The sequence below is a fragment of the Sitophilus oryzae genome, unplaced genomic scaffold, assembly GCF_002938485.1.
Source record: "Sitophilus oryzae breed Bouriz unplaced genomic scaffold, Soryzae_2.0 scaffold_1621_pilon_pilon, whole genome shotgun sequence".
In the NCBI taxonomy this organism is placed as follows: Eukaryota; Metazoa; Arthropoda; class Insecta; order Coleoptera; family Curculionidae; genus Sitophilus; species Sitophilus oryzae.
This window is the reverse complement of record NW_022146305.1, coordinates 701,796-728,483: the sequence shown is the minus strand read 5'-3', so window position 1 is coordinate 728,483 and position 26,688 is coordinate 701,796. Positions and strand designations below refer to the sequence as shown.

The 26,688-nt window shown below is 32.7% G+C and overlaps 3 protein-coding genes across 3 annotated transcripts; 1 reads left to right on the top strand and 2 right to left on the bottom strand.

Annotated features, from left to right (window-relative positions):
* Window positions 1–457: 457 nt before the first annotated feature.
* LOC115880314 (dolichyl-diphosphooligosaccharide--protein glycosyltransferase subunit STT3B) lies at window positions 458–12,483 on the bottom strand. Its single transcript, XM_030897506.1, has 12 exons — window positions 12,225–12,483; window positions 11,837–12,055; window positions 11,404–11,647; window positions 10,881–11,251; window positions 9,129–9,307; window positions 8,874–9,076; window positions 6,205–6,476; window positions 5,393–5,654; window positions 3,138–3,250; window positions 1,491–1,616; window positions 981–1,062; window positions 458–846 (listed from the first exon to the last, which is right to left on the bottom strand). The coding sequence occupies exons 1-12, from the start codon at window positions 12,392–12,394 to the stop codon at window positions 766–768; spliced, it is 2,322 nt and encodes a 773-aa protein (XP_030753366.1). The 5' UTR covers window positions 12,395–12,483; the 3' UTR covers window positions 458–765.
* Window positions 12,484–12,792: 309 nt separating this feature from the next.
* Window positions 12,793–13,433, bottom strand: LOC115880376 (39S ribosomal protein L54, mitochondrial). Its single transcript, XM_030897590.1, has 2 exons — window positions 13,209–13,433; window positions 12,793–13,156 (listed from the first exon to the last, which is right to left on the bottom strand). Exons 1-2 carry the CDS (start codon window positions 13,309–13,311, stop codon window positions 12,843–12,845), a joined length of 417 nt encoding a protein of 138 aa, XP_030753450.1. The 5' UTR covers window positions 13,312–13,433; the 3' UTR covers window positions 12,793–12,842.
* A 503-nt stretch (window positions 13,434–13,936) lies between these two features.
* Window positions 13,937–26,584, top strand: LOC115880306 (leucine-rich repeat-containing protein 49). Its single transcript, XM_030897491.1, has 12 exons — window positions 13,937–14,092; window positions 14,146–14,486; window positions 14,549–14,716; window positions 14,768–15,046; window positions 15,174–15,327; window positions 15,541–15,680; window positions 17,030–17,358; window positions 18,937–19,438; window positions 22,675–22,857; window positions 24,906–25,104; window positions 25,218–25,451; window positions 26,207–26,584. Exons 1-12 carry the CDS (start codon window positions 14,063–14,065, stop codon window positions 26,402–26,404), a joined length of 2,757 nt encoding a protein of 918 aa, XP_030753351.1. The 5' UTR covers window positions 13,937–14,062; the 3' UTR covers window positions 26,405–26,584.
* The last annotated feature ends 104 nt before the right edge of the window (window positions 26,585–26,688 follow it).

Here is a 26,688-nt window from a genome sequence, read left to right as displayed (position 1 = left end):
CTTTTTCAAAGTCACATTCTTGATATGAAAATTCATATCATTTTTGTATAAAAAAAATAAGTAATTATAAGAAAAACACCAAAACTTAAACCAGTGCAAAAATCTTTATTTATTTTCCAGTTATCTGACACTATCACATAGTGAACTATAGAACAAATATATGAATACTTAAATTGAATTATTATATAGGTACGAAATGAAAGAAATATATATTTTTAAAAAATTAAACACAACCATTTCAATTTATTTACTTCGAAATTTAGTGAGATTTTGATTTTATCTATAGAAGGAAAAATTAAATATGAACACGAGTTTTTGGACACGAAGAAAATAACGACTTTATTTTTTACAGAAAAGAATTATTTAAATTAATAAAATGTTTCTTCTTAGAAAAAAAGACATTACCAAAACAGCTTAAAGAAATCAGCATTGTACAGGGTGGTGTACACCCTGTATATTTTTAGTTAATCAAATTATAGTAAAACACAATTGTTAGAAGTGATAATCTGGTTGAGATTGCAGATTTCTTTATGCTGTTCCAAGTAAAATTATGCTTGAAATATTTAAGAAAATAAAATGGAGGTTTTAGTGAACTTACACTCAAATATAATGTAACAAAAATTAAGAGAGTTTTACATAAAATCAGTACATTTTTTCAGTTTCTTCCGAACAAGTGTCTTTATATAAACAATAACAACAAAATATTAGTTTTTTTCTTATTTCTTTTTGTATTGTACTTTCTTATTTCGATCTCCTTTGACGACTCTACTGTGTTTTTACTGCCGGTTTTTTGCCTTTCACTATGACAGGTTTATTCTTGATGACGCCCTTCTTACGTTTGGAGTTCTAAAAATACAAAAAAAAACACTATATCATAAATTTTAGTATCATTTTGCAAAAAAAAAGGAATATACTACAAAAATATCAAACTGCAACATATAGCACATATTTTCAGTACAAAATATCTGTGTTTTATTTACCTTTTTTGAAACAAACGTAGACTTAATAACTCTATTTGCGACTGGTATCCTAGGTCTATTAAATTCATCTGGCTTTTTAACCCTAAAAAATACAAAAATGGCTATTTAATATCAATATTCCCTTCTTTTTATTTCAATATATTTAGTAATGAAGTCCTTAAGAGAAATATTAGAGAAAATTCAGTATAAATGTACAGTAGTTCAAATGTACCATCAAATTATTTTATATAAATGGTAATATTTTTGAATTTAAAAAATAAATTAATATTGACTCCAAAAAACCACCAAATTATTGAGCATGCCCTAATTTTATATTTTAATACGTTTTAAATAAAATTAGAACGTTGCTGATACAATAAATGGTCTAGCTCTCCATCCTTCTATTTAATCAAAGTATAATTCCTCTCTTAAACGTAAGTATTATTACTCATTTCTTGAGGAGGAAACTTGGAAATCAGGAATTCAAACCGCAGTAGTTCAAATGACCCACATTTTAAAAAACAAACTTACCTGTATATTCTCACTAGCCAATGTTCAGTTGTGTAAGCCTCCTCCAGATAAGTCAATTGAATGTCCTTATTTCCTATGACAGCATTTCTGGTCCTGTCATAACCACTAGCGGTACGATAATCTAACCTAAAAAATAAATAACATTAAATTACAGAAAAATAAAATTAGTTATTTTTTATACAAGACGATAATGCAATTTTATCGTCGTGTATAAAACAATATTTTTTTTCCATAGCGAGTTACGTTTTAAAAAATATTCGGAAATTATTGTTTCAAGGAATTTATTACGAGTAGAAAAAATATTGTGCTGGGTTGGCGTTGGTTTCTATGTAATTTGACAAATAAATAAAGCTGTCTCTTTAGTTGTCAGTTTTGAGCACAAAACATCCCCCTTTAGAACTTCATCTGTCATGTGTCAAATGAAAGTAAATAATAAAGCGCCTCTAGTGTTTGTTCGCACTCTAAAAATTTCAATTAATGCCTGTATATATTTTAATATATTTTTTAAATTTACATTTTTTTAATTGTAAAGTAATATATTACATTTATATGGAATATATTACATTACAATTATGTCAATTACAGGATTACAGGCTTGTTTTCCAACATTTTTTAAATAAAACGAATTGTTAAATTTCAATATATGTATATTTGTCGTAGGTATGAAAAAAGTAAATATAAAATGGACAAACGCTTACTTATATTGCAATAAAATTTCCACTTTTAGTTTTGCAATCCAAACGCAATATTTAATCAATCACAAATAAATAAAAATATCCGATAACACTAAAATCACTGAAACTTCCGCGGCTGACAACGAAAACTGAAAAATGTAACGGCACTTTTTGTTTTATATCTAATATATCTAATTATAACTTGTAAATTTGAATATTTTAACGTGATTTTAACTATTTCTGACAATAGCTAACTTTTTGTTTTCAAGAATTTGATCAAGATGACATTTTAGACGGCAACTGACATATATGTCATAATATTTGAATTTTAAATATGTATGTAATATAATTTAAATTAATATAATGCAACTTTATACTAAGAAAACATCTATACACATAATACAGTTTGAAAACAATGAATATCGAAATAAAATTAAAAAAGTTAAGCGCGACCCCTTGTGTCAAAATTAGATGATTAAATTTTTGCAATTTTTACACCATTTAATGACCGGTGGCGCCTCTAGTGTTTGTTCGGGCGGTTGGTCTTTTACTCCCACTTATGGCCATTAAAGAAAAAGTTCTAAAGGGGGATGGATGTTTTGTGGTTTTGAGTCAATATTTTTTAATTCTCTTTCGTGTCGATTGCTGATTGAATTGGAGCCAGAAATGGCTCAAAACGAAATAAGTAAATTACCAACAGATATTCAGGCTGAGGCGACAAACGCCATATCCAAACTACTTCCATTTAAATCCCGAATAACTTATGAAAAGGAACACAAAAATTTTCAAAAATGGAAGCAATTAAAAAACGTGCGTGAAGAAATAAAGTTTTTAACCTATCCTCGATGTTAAAGTATCATTTAATCTACCCTTGCGGTTAAAGTACTGTTTTGTCTACTATTTTTGATAGATATAAGGCAATTTTAACAGTTGCTATGGAAAAAAATAAATTAAACATCTAATCTATACTCACTTCAGTTCTCCAAATTTGTAGTAACTCAATTTATACATCAGACAGTTTAACAGGGTTGGTGAACCTTCAGCGTCTACGCGGAATTCGCCATGTTCTGTAAAATAATCGCTTTCCTGTAACAAAAGGACAAATAAAACTGTTAAAACTGTAGAAAGATCATCTGGCAGCTGCGAAGTAAGAAAATAATTAGAAATAACATTAACCCATTAACTATTGCTGTAATACTTTCTTCTATACTAAGTGTGGATTGCATCGACTTACTATAATCGTAACTGGAGATTTTGACAATCAATAACCAGCCGTGGAGGCTTCACCAGCGAACGCCGAGCTCATGATCTACCAAAGTATAAAGATATGCTTTGCCATAGGTAGGATTTCAGAGGGGCCCCACGTTTTTATTTTAGTCTAATATGCCTAAAAGCTATTCTGCCTAGTACTAAGATATTTCTGAACTAGAAGTTCAAAATACCTAATTGTTATTATTATTTTCTAGTTTACAGTGCACATAAGATAAAACCGTTTAACTTAAAAGTTTTTTTACCGATTTTTTATTTCTAATATAGTATTTAACGGAAATGCCTACCAAATATTCCTCATTCTATTTAATTCATTTAGTGCATCATTATTACATGGTTTTTTTACCTGATAATTTATTACAATCTAATTCCTCAATACATAGCCCTTCCAGAGACTTGACTCGACTTAGAGCCACGTATGCTTGCCCTTCCTCAAACAATTTTGAGCCCAAATACACTACTGCATGGTCGACTGTGCTGTCATGCATTTTATGGACGGTGGATGCCCATGACAAAATTAAGGGTAACATCCTTCTTTCAGCCGTACCATAATTGAATTTTGCTGGAAACTGTATGGCTTTCGGGTGTATAACGTGTATGCCGTCTCTGCCAAAGTGAATCCAAACTGATGGTACATCTGTTTCGTACATTTGGGTTCGACGGAACTGAGGCCAAACCAATATAGCACCATTTACCAATCCTTTTGTAACGTCAATGTTGGACCGCAACATTTTCACAAATTCATCACCTATTTTTTTTTATCTGTCCTTCTAACGTCACACAATCTTGGACACAACTGTTCTGGACACGACTACTCATGCCCTCACCTAATACGCCATTTTGTAACGACGTCCATCTTGGATTTTAAATTTTGTCATAATCACAGTATTCTACTAGTGTAGCCCTTTCATTTGATACCCATATTGAGGGGGTTGTGGAAAAATATGAAATCCGCCATTTTGTACCGGCGGCCATCTTAGATTTACAATGTTTATTTATTATTAATTTACTATATTGTATTGTCATCGGAACTAAAGGTGTGTACCAAATTTCAGATCAATCTGACAACAGGAAGGTACTTAAATTTCAATTTCTAATTTTGACCCAAACAAATAAATAAATACCGTACGGGTCGAGCTAAATAAAACCGTTTAATAATAGATTTTGTAATAATTCAATTTGTTTAAAGAAATGTTAGATTTCAGTACGGTAAAAAGTGTCAGTGATGCAAAATTTGTAAATTCTATTAAAAAAATGATAATACATACGGTGTTCCATTTAAAAAAATTGAAATTATTTAATTTTAAATAGTCGAAATTCATAAATATAATATGTTGAACACACTGTAGCATGTAACTCAAATGTCTTTACCTATATCTTTTTCTTCGTCCCTATAAAACTATCCTTAACAAATTTTAGAACTCCAATTTCAGAAACAATAGCATGACTGACAATTTTTTACGACACTGAAATCTAACATTTTTTATTTAATCAAATTGAAATATTACAAAAACTATTAGTTTTAGGGGTATACCGTTTTAGGTACATTATACTTGGCATTATACATAAAAAAAGTTATAAAATTTTACGCAGAATCTAAAAATAAAATAAAAAATAGGGTATTACATTTAAAAAACCATGTTATATCCGTAACACTATTTTGAACCACCCTGTATACTCTATAATAATTTTAAAATGTGTACCTTAACTTTCTCTACAGTTTTTCTATTTCTTTAATAATTCTTAAACACTTTTTAATAATTCTCTCTTATTACACTTTTTAATAATTCTCGACTCCTCAGGTCTGGACGCACCATTAGACATAATACATATAAAATTTATTTTATATCTACATTATTACTTTCTCTATGATTATTAAACAAACAGATTGTAATTAAATGAACTTATTATCTAGTTTTATGGATGAAACCTAATAAAAATCCTAAAACCTAAGCTTACCTTGATATCTTTGGGATGCTCCCCTTCGGCGATACGAACCATCCACAGGAATTTGTTAATATCATCACCGGAATATCCTATGACACCTCCGAAAATGACCAGAACATAATCCACGTCCAGCGCCGTCATGATTTCGTAAGCCGCGCTCTCATTGGACGACATTGCTTTACCCACCAGAGCTATGTGACTGTTATTCCAAGTGTTATTATCCACCAAGGTAGTTCTGTTAGCCATCCCGGCTATTTGGTAACCGTAATCCCACCTAAGAAACAGTTATATTTGGTTTCAGATTCAGTTACTAGTTAAAGAATGATTTAGATTTATTTCATTATTATATTTTTAGGAAAACAAATCGAGTCTTTAAGCTATAAAAATTAAAAAACCCCAGATATAACTCATTACTGGAAAATCTCAAATATGACATAACCTTCTTGAATAAAGGTCCAAGCTAACAATTTCTGACGTCACAAAAGTAGTCAGGCGTATTTTGTTAGTGCAGTATGGTTTTGACATGAATATTAATGTTTATTATTAATTTTTCTAGTCATAAAGTGGAAATATTACCCTAAAATTATCAAATATCGTTAATATTCGGCCCTATAAGAATCTATACTGATTTGAAATAAATGTACTTAACAGAATTCCTTTTTACCTATTATGTTATTATTGAAAGTGAGGCGAATGAGGTGCGTCACCCCGTATATAAAAATTTTGTGGAGGTAAATGCAGTACTTTAAAATATCTAGACTCAGGAAAAAGACTGCGACATTGCCAAATGTCTATATACGTTTGTTGAATCAAGGATAACTTACCAACTCATAACTCTAGCGTCATCCGCAGTATTTTGAGATAACCAGAAGTAGGCTTCCCTGAAATCGTCTAAAATTTGCCTGGTACCGTCGCTTCCGTAGCTCGCTAGTACTATACTGGGACTCGAGTAAGCATTGCTGGTTACCCAAGTGCAATGCACTGCGAACAGCATCAGTAAAAGAACAAAGACTACCGCAGCTATACTACGGAGGTTAGGACCAATGGCGTCTTGTTCTTTCGACTCGTGCTTGATGATTTTGGGTACTTTACCAGCCTAGAAGAGAATATTATTAACACTATAATATTGTGAAAAAAATACAGAATTATTTGTTTTTAATTTTTAAAAACATCGTTTAAATGGTATAACGTAATGTTATAATGGTAAGTAAAAAACTTCGTATGCATGTACATATGTCCTAAAATACTCAGTTTCGAAGATACAGGGTGTCCGGAAATTAATGCAACAAAATTTGGTCATAGATTCTCGAAAAAAAAATAGGTGACCCGTATTTTTTATTTTTGACGAGTGGCCCCCCTTTTCGGATTTACAGCCCCCTGAATTTCGCTCCTAAAAAGATTTTTTTTTAATATCTCAGGCCCCTGTTGGACGAAAATCACTAAATTTGGTATTCGTTGTTTTACCATAAAATTACATTTTTTGATGCTTTTAACTTTAATTTATTTTCAGCAATGGCGTCCCTACGGTATTTAAACTAAATATTATTGAAGAAAAAAATGGTACGCCACTGTTTTTTTTAAATAAAAATTATTTTTAAAATTTACATTAAATTTAGAACAAATTTGATCTCTTGACTTTTTTTTTGGTACGACGCACCGTTTTCAAGTAAAAAAATAAAAACCATTTTCATACATGACTAAATCGCTAAAATTTTACCGTAAATTTCAATGGCAACATTTTTAAAACGGCAAACTTAAGTTTGAAATAATTTTTCATTTTCAAAAGTCTTGTTTTTATTATCTAAGTGCGAACCAAAATGTCCAAAAACCTAACTTGCCTTTTTTAAATTTTTTTATGAAAATTTACATTAAAATTTTAGCGATTTAGTCATGTATGAAAATGGTTTTTATTTTTTTACGCGAAAACGGTGCGTCGTTCGAAAAAAAGTCAAGAGATCAAATTTGTTCTAAATTTAATGTAGATTTCAAAAATAATTTTTATTTAAAAAAAAACAGTGGCGTACCATTTTTTTCTTCAATAATATTTTGTTTAAATACCGTAGGGACGCCACTGATGAAAATAAAAAAAGGTAATAGCATCAAAAAATGTCATTTTATGGTCAAACAACGTGTACCAAATTTAGTGATTTTCGTCCAACAGGGCCCTGAGATATTAAAAAAAACTCTTTTTAGTGGCGAAATTCAGGGGGCTGTAAATCCGAAAAGGGGGGGCCACTTAGAGGTGTGTAGTTCGTGAACGAACTAGTTCCAATGAACTATTCCGGCCCCGGAATGAAAGGAACTAGTTCCTCAGGACCTATTCCGGGATCGAGACTGTGACCGATATAGAATGATATGAGACGGCGACGGATTGGCTAGCGCGCGTAGCCAGATGGTAGGCCGGAGTGGGGAGTGCCAGCCGCACGTTGTCGGATCCGGACCTAGAGGAACTAAACTAAATAAAAGACTAGTTTACGTACGTACGAATCGGGCCAGCGCGATCGATGCTAGGCAGGAGTGGGGAGTGCCAGCCATATGCCGTATGTTATCGGATCCGGACCTAAAGGAACTAGAGGAACTAAATAAAAGACTAGTTTACGTATGGATCAGCCAGCGCGATTGATGCTAGGCAGGCGTGGGGAGTGCCAGCCGTATGTTATCGGATCCGGACATAGAGGAACTATTAAAAGACTAGTTCACGGGAATCTATTCAGTAGACAGATCCGAGATATAATACAAGGCGACGACGATGGATTCGGCCTTGTCTATTGCCACAGCCGGCGCGGCGTAATTACAACAGAAAATTGTCGTGAATATTGTTTTTGATTTTTAGTTTGTTTTTTAAATATTTTATGGGAATGTTTCACTTTAAGTCCCTAAAATTAAGAAATATCTTATAAAACGAAGTTGATATTCTGAATTTTTAGAATATTTTAAAATTTTTGTAATATTTGCTCTAATTGATTTGTGATATAGTTTTTTAAACTCTGATTTGAGTTTCTTTTTTATATTTTTTTATCTGCAATAAAACTTCCTTATAAGGGAAATTAAAATAACTTTCGTTGCACATTATGATACGACCACCAGCAAATTCCATAAGACGACGCATGGTGTCATTAATGATGTGCAACGAAAGTTCTTCCAATTTCCCTATTACACGTCTCGTTATATCTCCGTACATTATAAAAATTATACAGATCATACTGTGAATAATTCTGACTGGCAACGAAACGCATTAGCAAGCAAGGGGGATGTCAATGTTAGTCGGGAACTATTGTGAACTAAAGACCTAGTTCAAGGAACTATTCCTCTGGAGGAACTAGAACTAAGGAACTAGTTCCTCCCAAGGAACTAGAATTCCCACCTCTAGGGCCACTTGCCAAAAATAAAAAATACGGGTCACCTAATTTGTTTCAAGAATCTATGACCAAATTAATTCCGGACACCCTGTATACTAAATAAAAAAAATCAATAAAGTTGTTAAAAGGCTCACCTTATCATATAGACGTTTCCCACCATGCGACGTTTCATCGTTTTCAGTATCAGGATGCGAATTACTGTCCTCATCTTTCACAAACAATTCTAGTATGACGGAAAACGCTACCCCACTTAGCATGCACACCACTGGAGTCAACGTTAACATTAACCTAACCATCACGCCAGCAAAATATACAGCGCTCAGGGCGTATAATATCACTACAAAAAATAATACAATAATTTTATCGTTGAATCGGTACTTGAAACTCACCAAAGACTCTCTCGTCGTTGACGTTCTTGATGCAGTACCACAGACCAGCTGGAAAAGTGGGGATTAGTACGTGCAGATCGAAGAAAAACGAGAACCACGTTGTAGGCTGATGTTCAGACACTGAGGCGATGATAGGAATATGAATTTTTGCGTAGCCAGTGTCCCACAACGAGTAGAACCTTAAAACCAAAGTCAAAATTAATTTCTAGGACTATACAGGGTTGTTCACCACATACGACACGGAGTATTGTAGCTAAACGATTAGATTTTTACAAATTGTAAGTTTTGGTTTCGTTGAAGGACTATTAGAGCTAAAATTTAAAAATATTTTTACAAGATACAGAGTGTCCCAAATAAATAAAAAATATCAAAGCTGTATTTTTTTAAATGGAACACCCTGTATATTATTGCATTTTTAGTTTCTACGATTAAAATAAAGGTAAATTTGATTAAGGTTTATTACACTTAAACCTTACCGTTTTTGAAATATTTTCAATTTTGTAAAATTGCAGTATAAATTTTAAGGCTTCATTTCTCCGAGGGTATCAAAGTTTTTAATACTAAATATTTACTGAAGTTTATTTATTGATCAGTTATTGTGTTGCAATAATAAAAATTATACTACCTTATACAGAGTGTCTAAAAATTTATTTTAAATAATTACTAGCTTTAAACGGCAATAACTTGTTTAATTTAAATGGAATACCCTGTATATTTTATGAGAATCAGATGCACAATTTAATTGTCTATCAAATTGTATTATACCACTTTTTACCTATCCCTTCAAGTTTTCTTAGAAAATGCTTTTTCTTGTAATTTAGAACTCATTTGTCAATATACCCATGGAATACTGACATTTTAGATTATTTTTAAAGATGTATCAAATTTTTAAAGAGTACAGATACAAATAATGTCAATATAGTCCGTTTATTTCATAGACAGGACCATTTTCACAGACACTCTGTATAAGGTAGTAAAATTTTTATTATTGCAACACAATAACTGATCAATAAATAAACTTCAGTAAATATTTGGTATTAAAAACTTTGATACTCTGGGAGAAATGAAGCCTTAAAATTTTTACTGCAATTTCAAAAATTTGAAAATATTTCAAAAACGGTAAGGTTTAAGTGTGATAAACCTTAATCAAATTTACCTTCATTTTAATCGTAGAAACTAAAAATGTTATAAAATACAGGGTGTTCCATTTAAAAAAATACAACTTTGATATTTTTTATTTATTTGGGACACTCTGTAACTTGTAAAAATATTTTTAAATTGTAGCTCTAATAGTCCTTCAACGAACCCAAAACTTACACTTTGTAAAAATCTAATCGTTTAGCTACAATATTCCGTGTCGTATGTGGTGAACAACCATGTATAGTAACCCTTTTATAATATAAAAAATATCGATACACTCTGTATCGATATGAACGAAGCGATCTACAAGGATCTAAATAGTTGGCAGCACATTCTTAGAGGATTTTTTCCTACCACCGGTTCTCCATAAACGTCTAACCATATAAGAAATACTCCTACAAGGCTAGATTTTGATTTTGATTTAAATATTATACAGGATGGCTGAACGATTATGAAGAGGAAAATTAATTTAGAAATATTTTGAAAAAGGTGATTATTACAAATCTTAATTCTTATGTAAAATCTGGTAGCTAATGTAAGTACATTTTTGTTCTGACATATTTGAACATCCCTATTTCTCTCTCTCTCTCCATTTTATTCTTATTTCCTTACCTTCCACTCCAAGGAGCTATGTACCCGGCATACGTCAAGAGAACCACAGTTACAAACACAACCGCAGCCGCTATAAGGCCTCCGAATATGACCAAAGATTTAAACTCGGACTTGGACAGCATCGACTGGAGGTACTTCAAAACGGCGACGGCGAAGAGCAGCGCGAACACCCCCGCAGCGGCCATGTGTTCGCTCGTTCTGATCGGCTGGAACCCTACAAACGGTATCTGCATGGACATTACCAAGCCCAAAATGTAGAACGTCGTGTAGCTGGTGAACAGTCTGTTCGAGAATCTTCCCATCAAGAGCAAGACAAAAACGTGGAGAGGTATTAGGTTGATTATAAATACGTAACCGCCCCATGCTGACACCTAAAAAATGCATCAATATACAGGGCGTGAAACTTTAAGAGTCCATTTCACTAGTCCAAAAAAGGCTACGTCTTTTTATACAGATGAAGAAGTAAATTAAAGATAAAGGATTATACTATATCCATATTGTAGCACATTTTTAGACAACTTACCATGTAAAAATATGAAAGTGATGCTGCAACTGCCCAGAACACCGACCCAGTCTTCACAGATTTAATCCACAAAAAATACGTAAACTGGAGGGCAAATATCGCTATGCCTTCGTTATCATATGACCCAGCTACTGATCTACTTATGTACCCTGGTACGATTGCTATAAAACAGGCTGCAAACAGTCCAGCTCCAGTAGACCATAATTCTTTCGTTAAAAAATACGTTGAAATAGCTGTTAAACCACTAAAAGATAAAAAAAATAGTATTTTTATTACTGATTTCTTTAAAGCAAATAAAATACTTGAGAATGTTTTTCCTATCACTTTACAAACCTAAATAACATTATCTTATCTATAAAGTGCACTAAAATTAAGTAATTTTTACTGAACCACGTTTCTTAAGCACAAAACGCGGCATTTTCTTCGTACCTACCTAAAAATAGGAGCTAAAAAGACGCATATATCTCTAATATGTACATTAATATGTAACAAGTGCAGAATGTAATGTATACTGCCCGATGTTAACATAAGGCCTGGATAAACGGTACCCCCGACTATACGGCCCAGAGGGTACCACGCTCTCTCATCGAACCAATTTAAAAAATTGTAAAACCCATGTTTTACCATATAGGCTGTGGCCCTGTAGTTAAACCTGAAACATATAATATTTTGTTTACTAGTTCTCTAAATAGAATTATTCTGTTATTTTAAGCTAAAGTTTCGTTTATTTGTTAGGAGAAGTACTAGTAAGTAAGATTTAAGTGAAAAATTATAGAATTAGAAGATAGTTCTTGGTGAAGAGTTAAAAAAAATGTACGTACCACGGGTCGAATTCATGGATAATACTTTCAAACCGTATAACGGCGAAAAGTCTGGAGGCGAAGCCCGCCACCCACGCTAATAATAAAACTACGAAAACTATAAGACTATTTATGGCTACATTTTTGTTAATTTTCGAAACAGCCCCTTTTTTCGTGCCGGCCTGAGACATTTTTGACAACTAAAAACATGACACGCACACACGAAGAGGTTACCAACTCGTCCAGTCGGCCGGCTCTGATTGGCTGACGGCCAACGGGTGACAACACGGCATGTCATCCATTTGAGATAAAAAAAATCAATTTTAATCGAAATCTTTATGATATATTTTGATATTTACTTTATAAAACTGTATTTTTTCAGTTCTCTGTATTATTATATCCAACTGTATTAATTCTTAGGATTAATAACGAAAATTATTCTTCACATTTGAATTTCTTTAAAGCTTTTAGTGCCATCTATTAACTAGTAGATGTAACATGGATTATCACTTTAGAGTTAACTGTAATTAATCGGTAGCGGTGATTTTCTTTAATTTAGTTAATTTTATTCAAAAATATAACTATTTCATAAATTTAAAAGTATATATTACAGCTAATACTAGATATAAGTACAAACACTCAAAACTTTCGTAATTTTAACAATTGATTTTGTCTTTGAATGCCCATTTTTCGTATCCTTTTCCAGTATTGTTTCGAATTTGGATCCAAATCTTCTAAGGGAGGTGGCCCCTCTGTCCTAAGGGACCACAACCAGTCCGGGTAATCACTATCAGGTCCTAGTTTAACATCTTCACCTGTCTTATAGATGTTTGAGCCACATACGTAGTTCACTAGTTTTACAGGGTCTGTTTCGACAGGAAGAATTCTTTTTTCACTTAGGGCTGAGGCTTTGCCTACGGTTTTCTTTTTCTTCATACCTAACATACTAACACCTGAAAATAATCATTAAAATTCGAAAAGAAACACTGGATTAAAATAACATACTGCTGCTGGCTTTGGCATAACTATTCCTAGGAAAATTTAACTGAAAACTTAAAACTATTATTGTTTTGAGAGGTTGCTGAGTGTATATACTTGCAAGACTCATTTTTGCTTTATAATATCATAAAATAACTGAAAAAATAAATAACTTTTAAATCCAAGGAAATATTTCTTTAAAAATTGAGGTTAGTGCGATTGTCAAACTGAGAAAATTTTGGTTATTCTGTTTTTAGTTCAAAATTTTCTCGCTTTTTCCACAATGGCACCATCAGCGTTCTTCTTCTTTACCGTATTTCAGTACTTAAGAGAACAAAACCAACTAATATTCTTCTTCTCTTTATATTTATTTCCTCGAACCATAGTCAACCACAGATACAGATTCGATATAGATTTTTTCTTCTTTCCTTTTAATGGCTTGAATTTATATTGGCAGTTAAGCCCAGTTCATGCACTTGCGAAATGCGATTTACGAATTGCAATTGGTCGCTTTCAAGGTCTTCCTTGAAGGTAGCCAATCTGAACGCAAACAGGACGTATTTCGCAATTCGTAAATCGCAATTCGCAAGTGCATAAACTAGGTTTTATCCAGCTTTCGAAAAAAATCAAAACGGGAGAGTCCAAATTATAATCTATGGCTAACTCAAGGATATATAGAATTCTATAAAAACTCCCAACTTGCTTTTAGTGACTTTTGGTACTTTTGAGTTTGTCACTTCCCAACATAACCTCAATAAACAAAGTGATTTAAAATTGGGTTAAAAATGTCAAACTTTTGTGCCTTTTTATTGAAAAAAAGAACATAAGAACATGATTAGATAAGAAAGAATTATACTTAAATATTCCTTTATGGAATATAAATGCCCACAAGTAGCTCTGCGGCTGTCACTGTAAATATTCCCCTGGTATTGCATTGAAATGATTAACCCTTCTATTATTCTAGGATAAAAAGAGGAATTTCAAGTTCTTAGCGCAAAAAAGCACCGACCAGAATGGCACAGAACCGCCCGATAATGCCGAAAAACATCTACTCAAAATCGCCCCGGCTTTACCCTTAAATAACCGTCGGAATATTTACGTAAGGTCTCACAGCACTCTAAATGTTGCCAGTTTATCTAAAACCAATCAGGATCAATCTAGTTATGATTGTGTCCCGATACAGACGGGCCCCGATGGGATAGCACGCGTTTCCCGATCACCAGTCGAAAAAGAAAAACATCCCGACAGAATTAGTTTAGATAGGAGAGGACTGACACATGTTCCTTTAATAGAGGGGGAACCTAAGTAAGTTTTCTTCATTTTAATTTTGATTATAACGACTGTACAGGCCGTTCTTCCTGTTTTAGATTAAGATTACTGTCCTTGCAACACAATTTGTTGACTGATTTAGAAATGCTCAGCAAACAAATGTTTCCCACACTTGTTTTTCTAGATGTATATGATAATCAGTTGGATAAAATTAATTTTGTAGAGTTTTTAGAGAATCTAAGAGTATTGCTTATGGGAAAGAACAGGTATGTGTATACAGGGAGACCCAGTGTTTTTATTGATTAATCTTTTTATAGAATCAAGAAAATTGACGGTTTAGAAAATCTAAAAAAACTCGAGGTACTTGATTTGCATGGTAACCAAATAGGGCAAGTGGGAGGTCTTGCAAACCTTTCCGAATTGAAGGTTTTGAATTTGGCGGGAAACCAAATCAAGATTATTGGATCCAAGGATTTGCAGGGGCTGGAATCACTGCAGGAATTGAATTTGAGAAGGAACCGATTGAAAAAAATTCACGGTTGCAGTGAAATGAACAATTTACTGAAACTATTCCTAAGCAACAATGATTTGCAAAGGTATTTAGCCGTTATTAATTGATCTGAAGCAATGTTTCATAATTTATTAAACATTCAGTATCATCTTAAGCATTTTTACATCTATCTGGAATTTTCTCTGTAATATTTATATTAATTTTAATTGCAGCGTTGAAGACATAAGCAGTGTTGCTAAATCGCAAAATATCAAAGAAATATCAATTGACAATAATCCAGTGTTTCTAAATGGAGATTGTGTGTCCTTTTTGGTGTCATATTTGCCTCAATTGAGTAAATTGAACGCGATGCAGATAACTGATCAAGTAAGAGCTTATTATTTTATTTTATTTCTTTTTAATACAATTATCACAGACAAATGACTATAGAATAAGTTTGTACCAATATTGTGACCAGGATTATCATAGTTAATAATTGATTTGTTTTTAAAATTCATTTTAAAATTGTTTATATTATATAGTTTACCGGTTATACAACTTCAGTGTTAATTTGGTTGCCTTTTAACTGATTTTTATTAGGTTAGGAAAGCTGCAATGGCTTGGAGAAGAAATAAAGAAGCCACAAATGCAGCATTTATGGATCTCACTAGCGAAACTACTATGAATTATAGAAGAGAAGAAGTTATATCTAATGCCAGAACAAATTGGGAATTATTAAGGTGATTATAATGATTTTTTAATGGAAAATATAATATACAGGGTAGTCCGGGGGCACTGTATTCCGGAAACTTCGGCAGCATATTTTACTGATAAAAATAAGTAAAAAAGTTCATATAAATGTACGTCCTTAAATGCTTAGTTTCAGAGATACAGGGTGTAGAAGTTTCATTTTTATTTAATTTTTTTTTTCAAATAATTTCTGAACTAATGTCAATATTTGGATGAAAATTGGTGTCTGGGAGTTTTTTGACGTGATTAGTTTATTTTTTTGTCAATATGACTCCTATTTGTAGAGGGCGCCACCTACATGTGTTTTAACTGTTTTGAAGAGTAATAACTTTTTGTCCATACCTGTATAAAACTGTTGAGTGAAAAAATATACATTTCCGTGATTTTCTACGTAAAAAATGTCCCGTGGTAAAAATAGCTACGAGCAACCGTTTTTAAGATATTTAGAATGGAAATAGTCAATACATGTCATTATTGACTAAAAATAATAAAACAAAATATCGAAAAAAATGATGATAAAACAGTTTCTGTTGAATTTTTGGCACAAAAACATTTCAAATTTATGATTTCAGTTTCATTTCGATTCCAAATATCTCTAGAACCATTACTCGTAGCGATTTTTACCAAGAGACCTTTTTTACGTAAAAAACGTCGTAAATGTATATTTTTTAACCCACTAGTTTTATACAGGCACGGACGAAAAGTTATTACTCTTCAAACCAGTTAAAAAATATGTAGGTGGCGCCCTCTACAAGTAGGAGTCATATTGACATCAAAATCAAATTTCTCATGTCAAAAAACTCCCAGACACCAATTTTCATCGAAAAAAAATCAAAATAAAATTGAAACTTCTACACCCTGTATCTCCGAAACTAAGCATTTTAGTACATACATTTATACGCACTTTTTTACTTATTTCTACCTGCAGAATATGCTGCTAAAGTTTCCGGAATACAGTTCGGACCACCCTGTATATTGAAAGAATTTTATAAAATCTTATGTACGCTGAAAAAAAAGAATTAAAAATATAATACACAGGGTCCTGCAACAGTGTTTCTTGGGATTATGTAAAGTGATCAGAAGAAAAAAACAATGATGCAATAACATACAGTGCCATTTAAATAAAATCATCCTGATCAACTTACACTTTTTTGTGCCTTCCTGTAGAAGTTAAAATATTTTCCTGAAATATATCCTAATATGTACCTACTGTAGATATGCACTTAAACGAAATTCTTAAGTTTTTCATTATAGGAGCTATTATACAGATGCCCGACTCACTGTAGCTTGACCTCACGTGCGGCTTACTAATTATTTCTATAAAAAAAATACATTCCAGATCTCAAACTAAGTGCCTGACAAACAGCGTAAACGCTGTTGACAAATCTCTGAAAGATCTGAAGCCTGACTCAGACTTTATACTGACTTCTCTAGCAAAACCGCAAGTTAAATCTTCGTGTAAACCTCAAAGAACGAAACTATACACGAAATTTTCATCGAAAGTGCCTATACTGCCCGACAAAAAACTGAAAATGGTCAGGACCGGATCACAAGAGACTGAAACGTCACAGAACTTGTCGAATACGTCATCGGTAAACTCGAGCGAGTTGTTGAAACTTCCGCCTATTTTGGTGCCTATAATTAGCAAGCTAGAGAAAAATGACGAAGGTGATTATTATGCTAAGTTTTATTATTTTAAGAAAGAAATAAGTAAATGTAGAGAAAGTTTCTGATAAAAAAAAAATTCGAGTTGTTCTTTTTTGAAATTGTGTGTTGAAAATATGCCAAAGCATTTAAACACTCGAAGCAAAGAGCCTGTAGCTTTTCTGATAAACTATTGTTACGGATTCCGTGGGTCCACTAATTTAAACTCACGATAAAATACTTAACGATTTAGTTGTTTCACTCTGTACACACAACTTATACTATTTACAACACAATTTATGCAACTACTATTACTCTAACGGTACTGACACCTTCGCCAATTAATTCACAATTTAAAACGCGGTATTATCAAACTTCCAATTGTTCCAGTTGTCGATTAAGCCGGCTTATATACTCTATTGACTGCTTCTCGAACCTTCTACAATTTTCGGAGAGCGTTCTACTCTTTGAATAAGAAGACTAAGGAGAAGGAGCATATCAAAAATCTTAGGTACACCGCGATGGGCCTCAAATATGGCCGACTTAAATTCCGGTTTATCAGTGTCGTTCTAATTTTATTTAAAAAATGTAAAACTATGATGTAGGGTAGACGTGGGGTAGACTCAATAATTTGTTGTTTTATTTTACGTTGTGAATAAATGTTGGTAGTTATTAAAATTGTTATAAAAATATATAATTCTAATAAAAATAGATAAGTTATAATAAGTATTTATTACCACAAGCATCCGATACGCTACTGAAGCAGGTAAGTCAAATTAACGTATCTAAATTCTTTGACATCTAATGGACATCTAATCTTTGACAAGTAATAAATAAAAGCTAAAATGCAAGAAAAATATATAATTTAGTTAATTTAAGTGAATTTCATAAATGATCGGTTTACTACACGTATCTATATTATACAGTCACTTACTAGCGAAAAGTTGTTCCATTATTTCACTCAATTTTTGCCGAGATCTACCGCACGCTACACAACCAACTAATTTAGAGTCTTTTTCGATAAATCGCGATAGTGTCACTGTTAATTTAAGTGCTGCCACAATTTCCATCTAGATTTACTACCTTTATACAACTATCAGTAGTAGAATAAATAATAAATAACATAAAATAAGCTCCGTAAAGACTGACAAATCCACAAAATTTCAAATCAAATTCAAATGTGTCAAATGAATCGTCAAACAGAACTGTCAAGGATCTCCACCCTAGAGTGCTTTTATGGTGCTTTTTCCGTCCACCATGCATGAATACATGGATAGCATTATGCTCCTTCCTTAGTCTTCTTATTTAAAGGTTCTACTTCATACTGGACAATTCCATTGTCTTACTGTCGCTTACTTGTCGACTTGATTAAGAGATGGCGCCTGAAAAAGTCTTTTACTTTCTGGCGGATGCGCCATTTTTCTTGACACGTTGCTATAGTGTAGGCAACCAGTAATACATTTTAGCGCTACATACAACTTGACCTTGACACTATTTTGAACGAGAATGTGACAATAAAGGTCTTTTATCAGCTTCTCTATGTTTACTTACCTCTATGACAAAAAGACCTGTTATTATTAATTGGTTAAAATTTTTATTTAGGCGGATTAAAACATTCTGGAAGTGTATCAAGTCTCGGTCCAAACATTGACAGCTCAAGCTCGGTAGCCAGTGGCAGCGAACTGGCACAATCCAGCTCATCAGAGAGCTCAAATACATCGACAAGCTCCGATTCAGAGCCCGACGAGGATGTTAAAGTAGAACAACCAAAAGAACAGGAAGAAGCTAAACAAAAATGCGTGTTAGAAGAAAAACCACTATTGCCACCCACAGAACTGCCTAAACTGGGACAGGTTGAGACAGAAGACACTTCAAGCAACCTGTCGATGACTACAAATAACAGTTCTTCTGTTTTGAGCGGTCCTAGTACTTCAGAGAGCGAAAAATGTAGCGGGAAGTCGCAGAATAATAGTACTAGTAGCGGTACCAGAAGCGTTAAAAGCGCTATAAGCGGGAGGTCTATGAGTATTAAGTCTTCAAATAATAGGGCTGCCACTGCCAAGCCTAAGAAACAACAAGGATCGCCCAATTTGCCAAAGGATAGGTACGTAAATCTACGTATTTCACCGGTTTCTTTTTTAAATTTTAATTCTTTCTTTGACTTTAGTTCATTTGTACCAATCAAAAGGGTATAGTCGAATCAAAATAATTCACCTAAATTTTTAGCTCTTCAACTCAAACGATTTTCGAGATTTTCAAAAAAATCTGTTTTTTTTTCAATTTTATTTTTATAGTAAAACTAGCGTGTACCAGCGACTTCTTAAGGGATAGTTTCACCCCCTTAGAATTCGAGTTTCGAAAAATCCCTTCTTATCTCTACACCCTAAAGTCAATCTGTTTTCCAAAAATCAGCTTTTTACGTCAAGCGCTTTAAGCAGGATCGTGATTAATCAATGACCAGATTTTTCGAAACACCCTGTATACATTTTTAAAAAATCTTAATATATGTAAAAAAACAAAATAAAATATACGTGTTTAAGCGTTTTTTCGGAAACTTGACCGTTTTTTAAATAAAAAATGTTGTAAAATTTGAGGGGTGGTTTCACCCTCTTGGAACTGGAATTTCGAAAAATCCCTTCTTATCGAACCTCTACACCCTAGAATCAACCTGTATGCCAAAATTGAGCTTCTTACGTGGAGTGGTTTGAGCAGGATCGTGATTAATCAGTATGTCAGTCACTTAAGGATTTTATATATTAGTATAGATTTAAAATTAATTAATGATGATTTTTTTCTAATTCTTAGAAATCTAGGACATGAAAAAATAATATGATCATGAGTCTTAAACGAAAAGCCGATTAAAAATTATCATTTTTCAACCTTTGTAAAAATGTCACTCACTAAAAATCGTCAGAAAATGTCTTTTATACTTCTTTACACTCAGGAATTTTTTAGAATTTTTTTAAGTGGTGGAACGATATGAAAAAAATTAAAAACTCATTTTTTTTTCTAAAATCTTCTGTTTTAACTATATTATATTTTTGTTTTGTTTAAAAAAGTGCGTAGAAAATATTTTTTCATTAAAAATACATCCTTGCCAAACATAAGCATAAGATTATTATAAAAAAAGAGTCCAAGAAGATTTTAGAAAAAAATCAGTATTTAATTTTTTTCATATTGTTTCACCATTTCAAAAAATTCTAAAAAATTCCTGAGTGTAAAGAAGTATAAAAGACATTTTCTGCCGATTTTTAGTGAGTGACATATTTCACGAAGGTTAAAAAAATGAAGATTTTTATTTTCTTTCCTCCGCCAAAAATCGGCTTTTCGTTTAAAGCCGCTACTCGAACAAAACGTTCGCGAACATATATAATTCACACTATATACTCGTAGCAGCAGGTCGTAAACGACGGCACAGCCCATCGCATCGGTCCCGAGGACTGAGGTGCGGGGAAGAATGCGACAACCAGTTGGCTCTATAGATCTAGGGTGCGTTTAGTTAGTCGCTGCTTTTTCGAGTGCCCGGATTTCGAGTGCAAGCATTTTATTAAATAAATTAACCGGTAAACAGTTTAAGAACTTTTGTCGTTGAAGAATCAGTATTTAGCAGGCGGAGGGTCACAGGAGTCTTTTGGTAGATTATTCGTTATAGTGTATTTTTAAGACCTGTATTCAGTTTCAGCCGATTCTACCAGGTGTTTCTCAAAAGGGGCTCTCTTTTTTACTTTTTTATTTTTTTCAGATAATACAACGAAATTTGGTTTGTTAGTATATGACATAAATCGGGATTGATTGACGTATTCAATTACCTTCGGTCGCTTCCTGTTTCACCGGAAATGACTACAACTTTGTATTTTTAGATTGTATCCTAAGTACTTTTTTACTTTATTTGATAGAAAATGACATTCTGAATAGAATGACATACCATACGTCAATTTTAGACATTTCCAATTAAATAAAAATAGCATTTTAAATTTCAGTCTAGAGTGCCAAGACTGAGTTAAAACTATTAATTTGTAATCAAAGAACTTTGGAAACATATATTTGATCGTGTAATTTTTTTTCGTATCTTTTCATGACCGCTTAAAAGATGCCCAAATCGTATTTTTAATGATAACTCAAATTTTTCAAATGGTACTAGGCTGGTTCAGCCTATTTGAAAAAAGCATTTTTTATGAATAATTTGGTACCACATACTTGGTATTTGGAGTAAAATTGTCGTTACGTTTATTTATGGCCATTTTCAAATTGAAAATGTCAAAAGTTGACATATAATATATCATTCTATTTAGAATGTCATTTTCTATCATATACGGTAAAAAATACCGAGGGTACCATTTAAATCAAAAGTTGTTGTCATTTCCGGTGAAATAGGTAGTGACCGAAAATAAATGAAAGCGTCGATCAATCCTGATTTATGTCCTATACCAACATACCAAATCTCGTTTTTTATCTAAAAAATTAATAAAGTTATAGAAGTGACCCACTTTTCAGAAACACCCGGTATATTTATTTCTAAAAATGTAATGTTAAAATTTAATTTCCGGTGTCAAACTTCCTATTAAGTAGAAATTTTTAATTTCAGAATCCCATAATAATTCCGGTTTTTAATAAAAATAATCATAAAGGTCTTTATTAACAAAAATGAAATTATATGGACGAAGTCTAGCTACATAGCTATTCACACTCAACCAACAATAAAATTAAAATTATAAAATCTTTTCTTTGTGTAAACAAATTAGTTGTAAATGTTTTTCACGATCCCAGTCAATAACTGCGTCCCCCATTGTCGAATACTCGGTAAAAAATAAAAATCACAGAATGGACGCCCGAAATTAAATGAGACCCTTCCAAGTGTCCGGTAGGATGTCCGCCGAAATGCTCGCCGTTCGCTCCTTTTGATTTACCGACACCCGTCGGAAAAAGAACGCGCGCGCTCTAGCATAGGCAGACGCACGCTCTGGCATACAAGCTAGCCGTTCGGCGCGCCGCGCTCCTTAATAGGCCTAGGCTAGCTGTACTTGTTGGCTTTATTATTTATAAATCTACCTATCTCACAATTTTCACTTAGTATCTGCTTAATTATATATGTTCGCGAACATTTTGTTCGAGTAGCTTGGACGCGGCTTTAGGTTTCTAAGAATTAGAAAAAAAATTATCATTAATTAATTTTGAATTTTACTATAAAAATAAAAATTGAAAAAAACAGATTTTTTTGAAAATCTCAAAAACCATTTGAGTTAAAGAGCTAAAAATTTAGGTGAACTATTTTGATTCGACGCCAGATCCATATTAATCCGGCTATATCCTTTGAGGTCATTCTATATTTTTATGTTGTAGAGAACAAGGTGGAGACTATCTAATAGAGATTTGCGGAAGATATTTGAATATATATGGTCAGGGAGCTCTTAGGTTCATAGACAAACCATGGAATTCGACGAAAGCCAGTGACGTCACTACGGTTAAGTTTAATTACGTAAACTTTAACTGTATCACTGGCTACTTAAACAAAGTGAAGCACAGGTAAGTGTCTGATCTCAGAGAAAGAACGTAAACCTAGATTAGATTTTAGAGGTGGCTATTTCTTATGTCTGTTTCCCCTCGGCCTTTGCAGATCTGTTGTTGTCCTCTTTTGAACTTTAGGTCTTAGGGCTCGAACTCACTGATGACCAGGTCGCAACGACCTGGCCGTCGGCTGGCCGGATGTGTTGCGTTTATAGCCGCGGCCAGATGAACGACCAGTTTCAACAGAGTTGTCAGATCTAACGATTTTTTACGTTTTACCAATTAGAAAATATTGTTTCAGAAAGAATTAAGTTTCAGAAATGTTAAAATATCCGAGTTAACTAAAAAGCGAAGTTGCTATTCATGGGCTTATTAAATGTTCTAATATTAAATAATGCATTTAAAATATTCTTGGATTTTTCGTTAATAAATACTTGTGTGGTAAATGGAGTAAGTAAAATATCCAACCCCGACTACACGATAACGTTGTTATTTCCATGTTTTTCAAATCCGCGATGCTATTCCACCAGTCGTTTCATAACAGAATATTCTACATCCTACGTCTATGTAATTTAATATGTGTAGAGTGAGACATGTAACTCGTGAGATTTTCAGCATTATATCAATAAAGGACAAAAACGGTATTGTTCCTAAAGGTGCGTCCAGACTTGGGTATTTTAGCCCGAACGAACCGAGCGCGCACGAACAAGCAGAACAAATAGGCCGAACAAAAAGCATTGTGTACGCGCGACCGACAAAAAGGGAGATATTCTGTTTCTTTTTTCTACTAATATGGACTTCTACTGATGGCTCTTATCGACTTTAGAAGTAAACATATTAGGGCCATCGTAAAAAAAGGTCGTCAGACACTGGCTCTAAATATAAGCAGGTAGAAAGTTTAGCTTCCAGTTATTTCAATGTTTACAATATAAATTCCTCTTTTTTATTGTTACTGTGAATCTACAACTGTAAATACTTCTATTTTTACGAATGTTTAAGTTACTTTTACTATTATTTTTTTTTTAAATAATGTACCTAGTAGAAATATAGTCAAATGGACCCTGTTTGAAAAACGTTAAATGAAATATAATATTTAAAATACAGTTGTCCTCCTTGTACATGACTACAATACAACTAAAAAAACTAATTTAATAAAAAAAAACAAGTGGTTGTAGAAGAACTTTAAATATGATTTTTTTATTTTTTAACATCGAAACTCGAAGGTATACCTAATAACAGGTATCATACCAACCATAAATAGAGTATGTCATATAAAAATGTTTTGAACTTTTAGTAGAATCGACCCTTGATAAAAGGGACTAGATTTAAGTTTCCCTTTGATCCAGTCTGCATACTATTTCTTTGGAATTTCTGCACGTGTGCAAAAACTACACTAAAACACTATATCTTATATAAAATAAAATATTGTGCGTTGAATTTGTGGGATTTCATCTGAAAAATTATTAATTTGGAAGAAAACCTACAACAAGCGGCAGAAAATAATAATATTTTAGTGCAGTCTACTGGTCGCAACGACCAACGGACGGCCAGGACGTTAGTGTGCGCGGTATCATTTGATTTAATGGTTTTAGAGGTAGCAGCGTCCTGGCCGGTGCGACCTGGTCGTCAGTGTGTTCGAGCCCTTAGGTCTCGTTCTCCAGTCCTCTTCTTTTCAAAAAGTCTAGCAACTTGGTAACTAAACCCTCCATATAGCCCTTTGTCAATGGCATATCATTGCCTAGTAGGTAAAGTCCAAAGCTCCTTGATTAAAAATTAGTGTTTCTAACACAGCCATGGCACTCTAGATTGAAATTTAACATCTATCAAATAAAGTAGAAATATACCGAGGGTACCGTTTAAAAATCAAAAGTTATAGTCATTTCCGGTGAAACAGGAAGTGACCAAACACAAAAATTTAATACGTCAATCGATCCTAATTTATGTCAAATACTAACACACCAAATCTTGTTTTTTTATCTAAAAAAATAAAAAAGTTAATGTACAATAAATATTAAAAATTTATAGTTAAGACAAATTATAATGAAAAATATTTTCTTTTCACGTAGGTTTCCTAATGCAGACAATTTTGTGTTCAAAGAAACCAACATAACTTGTCTGGGACAACTAAACGCTATATCAGAAATTCAAGGTTTAGTATCACTTACTATCGATCCAGAGGGCAATCCTATTTGTGAAAAAACTTGGCAGAGCTACGCAATCTATCGTCTGTCGCACTGGGGTTTAAAAAATATTAATACTAAAGAGGTACAATTCTTATATTATGTATAACTGCTATAATTTAATAACCTACGTGGATTTAGGATCTAAGATTGTAATACTTTTAGAACTACTATGCAAATTTAATGATAAAATTATAGATAACCGATGACGACATTAAGAGAGCCAACATAGAGTACCAGAGCCTGAACGACTTGGTACTTTGGTCACTGCCAGACGTTCTTTTACAACCCTTATTGGTACGACTTAGAATTGACGTAAATCAGGGCGTAAGCGAACAAAACGCAAAAAAGTGGTTGCTCAAAGCCGATCAACAGTTACAGGGTGTCGTTTGTAAGGAGGCCTTACAGTGGAAAAAGGGTTCTGTAAGTCAGGTAAGTACAGATTAAAACTAATTGTTTTTTTTTTCATTGTATAATTTTTTTTCGTGAATTTTTATTTTATATTAGAAAGTTTGATGTAGAGTTTTGAACATGCTGTGTGATTTACAATTACCATATTTTTAGCAAAGACATACCATCTAAAGTAAATACCTAATATAGTTTTGATTTCAGGACAGTTTTTTTAATTTATTTATTAATACCTATATCTGAAACTATCGAAATATATTTACTCATATCTTAGGATTATATAAAGTGATCGTAAAGGAAGCCAAAAATGCAATAATATGCAGGGTGTTCCTGCATATTATGAAAATGAAATTATCCCGATCCACTCATAATACTTTTTTGAACCACCCTATAGAAGTTAAAATATTTTTCTGAAATACATCCTTGTAGATACTTTAGGTTTATACTTAAACAAAATTCTTAAGTATAAATTTCCTGTATAAAAGTCAGCCATACACATTTAAGTTAAGTAACTCTTATTTTTAGTTACCTTTCTCACCTGGTATCTGTCAAGGTGTCACAGGACGAAACTCACAAACACGCCGGTATTCAAAGAAACATGAGAGCACTACTGACAGCCTAAAATTTCACCCTTGTGAAAATAAATTATGTCTGATCGCTCTGGGATCCCCTAATTTATATTTTAACTAAAGCTAAAAAAATTGTGGATGCACTTTTTCCTTATACTTTTTATTTAATATCTGTGGAGTGATTCATTAAAATTATTTTCTTTTATTTAGGATGACTTGGCAATGCGACAAAAAGCGAAAATTCACATCTCAGGTCTTTTGGAAGAAATGACCAACTCCATGAACAAATTAAGAATTTTAGATGATCAGTGGCCTCAATTAATGCAAGAATTTGTTCAGAATACTCTGTCAGATTATTCAGACTTGGACGGATACATGAAACAGAAAATGCAAGAGTTAGATAAGTAAAATATTCATACAAAACAGAAAGATAATGAAGATGTACAAGTTCCAAATTGAAAACAGGTTTACACTGCCCAAATCACATTTATAGCGCACAATAATATTATTTTGTGTTTTTGTCTAGTCATTTACATCTAATTGTTAACTTGTTGAATCGAACATTTAATAAATAGAGGTTTTGTAAATTTTTGCGGTTTTGTTTCACCTTGATTAATTTTTAAGTAATCTACGTTATAAAACAGCACTAAGGAGTATCGATATTTTTTTTATTTATGCCCATCCCTACTAAG

Excerpts from the sequence above, each read along its gene's own strand:
- LOC115880314 (XM_030897506.1), bottom strand. The coding sequence starts at position 12,394 with ATGTCTCAGGCCGGCACGAAAAAAGGGGCTGTTTCGAAAATTAACAAA. Across the intron at positions 9,077-9,128 it reads CAACGACGAGAGAGTCTTTG|TGATATTATACGCCCTGAGC; the intron begins GTGAGTTTCAAG and ends TATTTTTTGTAG. Across the intron at positions 1,063-1,490 it reads TGGCTAGTGAGAATATACAG|GGTTAAAAAGCCAGATGAAT; the intron begins GTAAGTTTGTTT and ends TGTATTTTTTAG.
- LOC115880376 (XM_030897590.1), bottom strand. The coding sequence starts at position 13,311 with ATGAGTCTTGCAAGTATATACACTCAGCAACCTCTCAAAACAATAATA. Across the intron at positions 13,157-13,208 it reads TTATGCCAAAGCCAGCAGCA|GTGTTAGTATGTTAGGTATG; the intron begins GTATGTTATTTT and ends GATTATTTTCAG.
- LOC115880306 (XM_030897491.1), top strand. The coding sequence starts at position 14,063 with ATGCCCACAAGTAGCTCTGCGGCTGTCACT. Across the intron at positions 15,047-15,173 it reads AGCAACAATGATTTGCAAAG|CGTTGAAGACATAAGCAGTG; the intron begins GTATTTAGCCGT and ends TTTTAATTGCAG. Across the intron at positions 15,328-15,540 it reads CGATGCAGATAACTGATCAA|GTTAGGAAAGCTGCAATGGC; the intron begins GTAAGAGCTTAT and ends GATTTTTATTAG.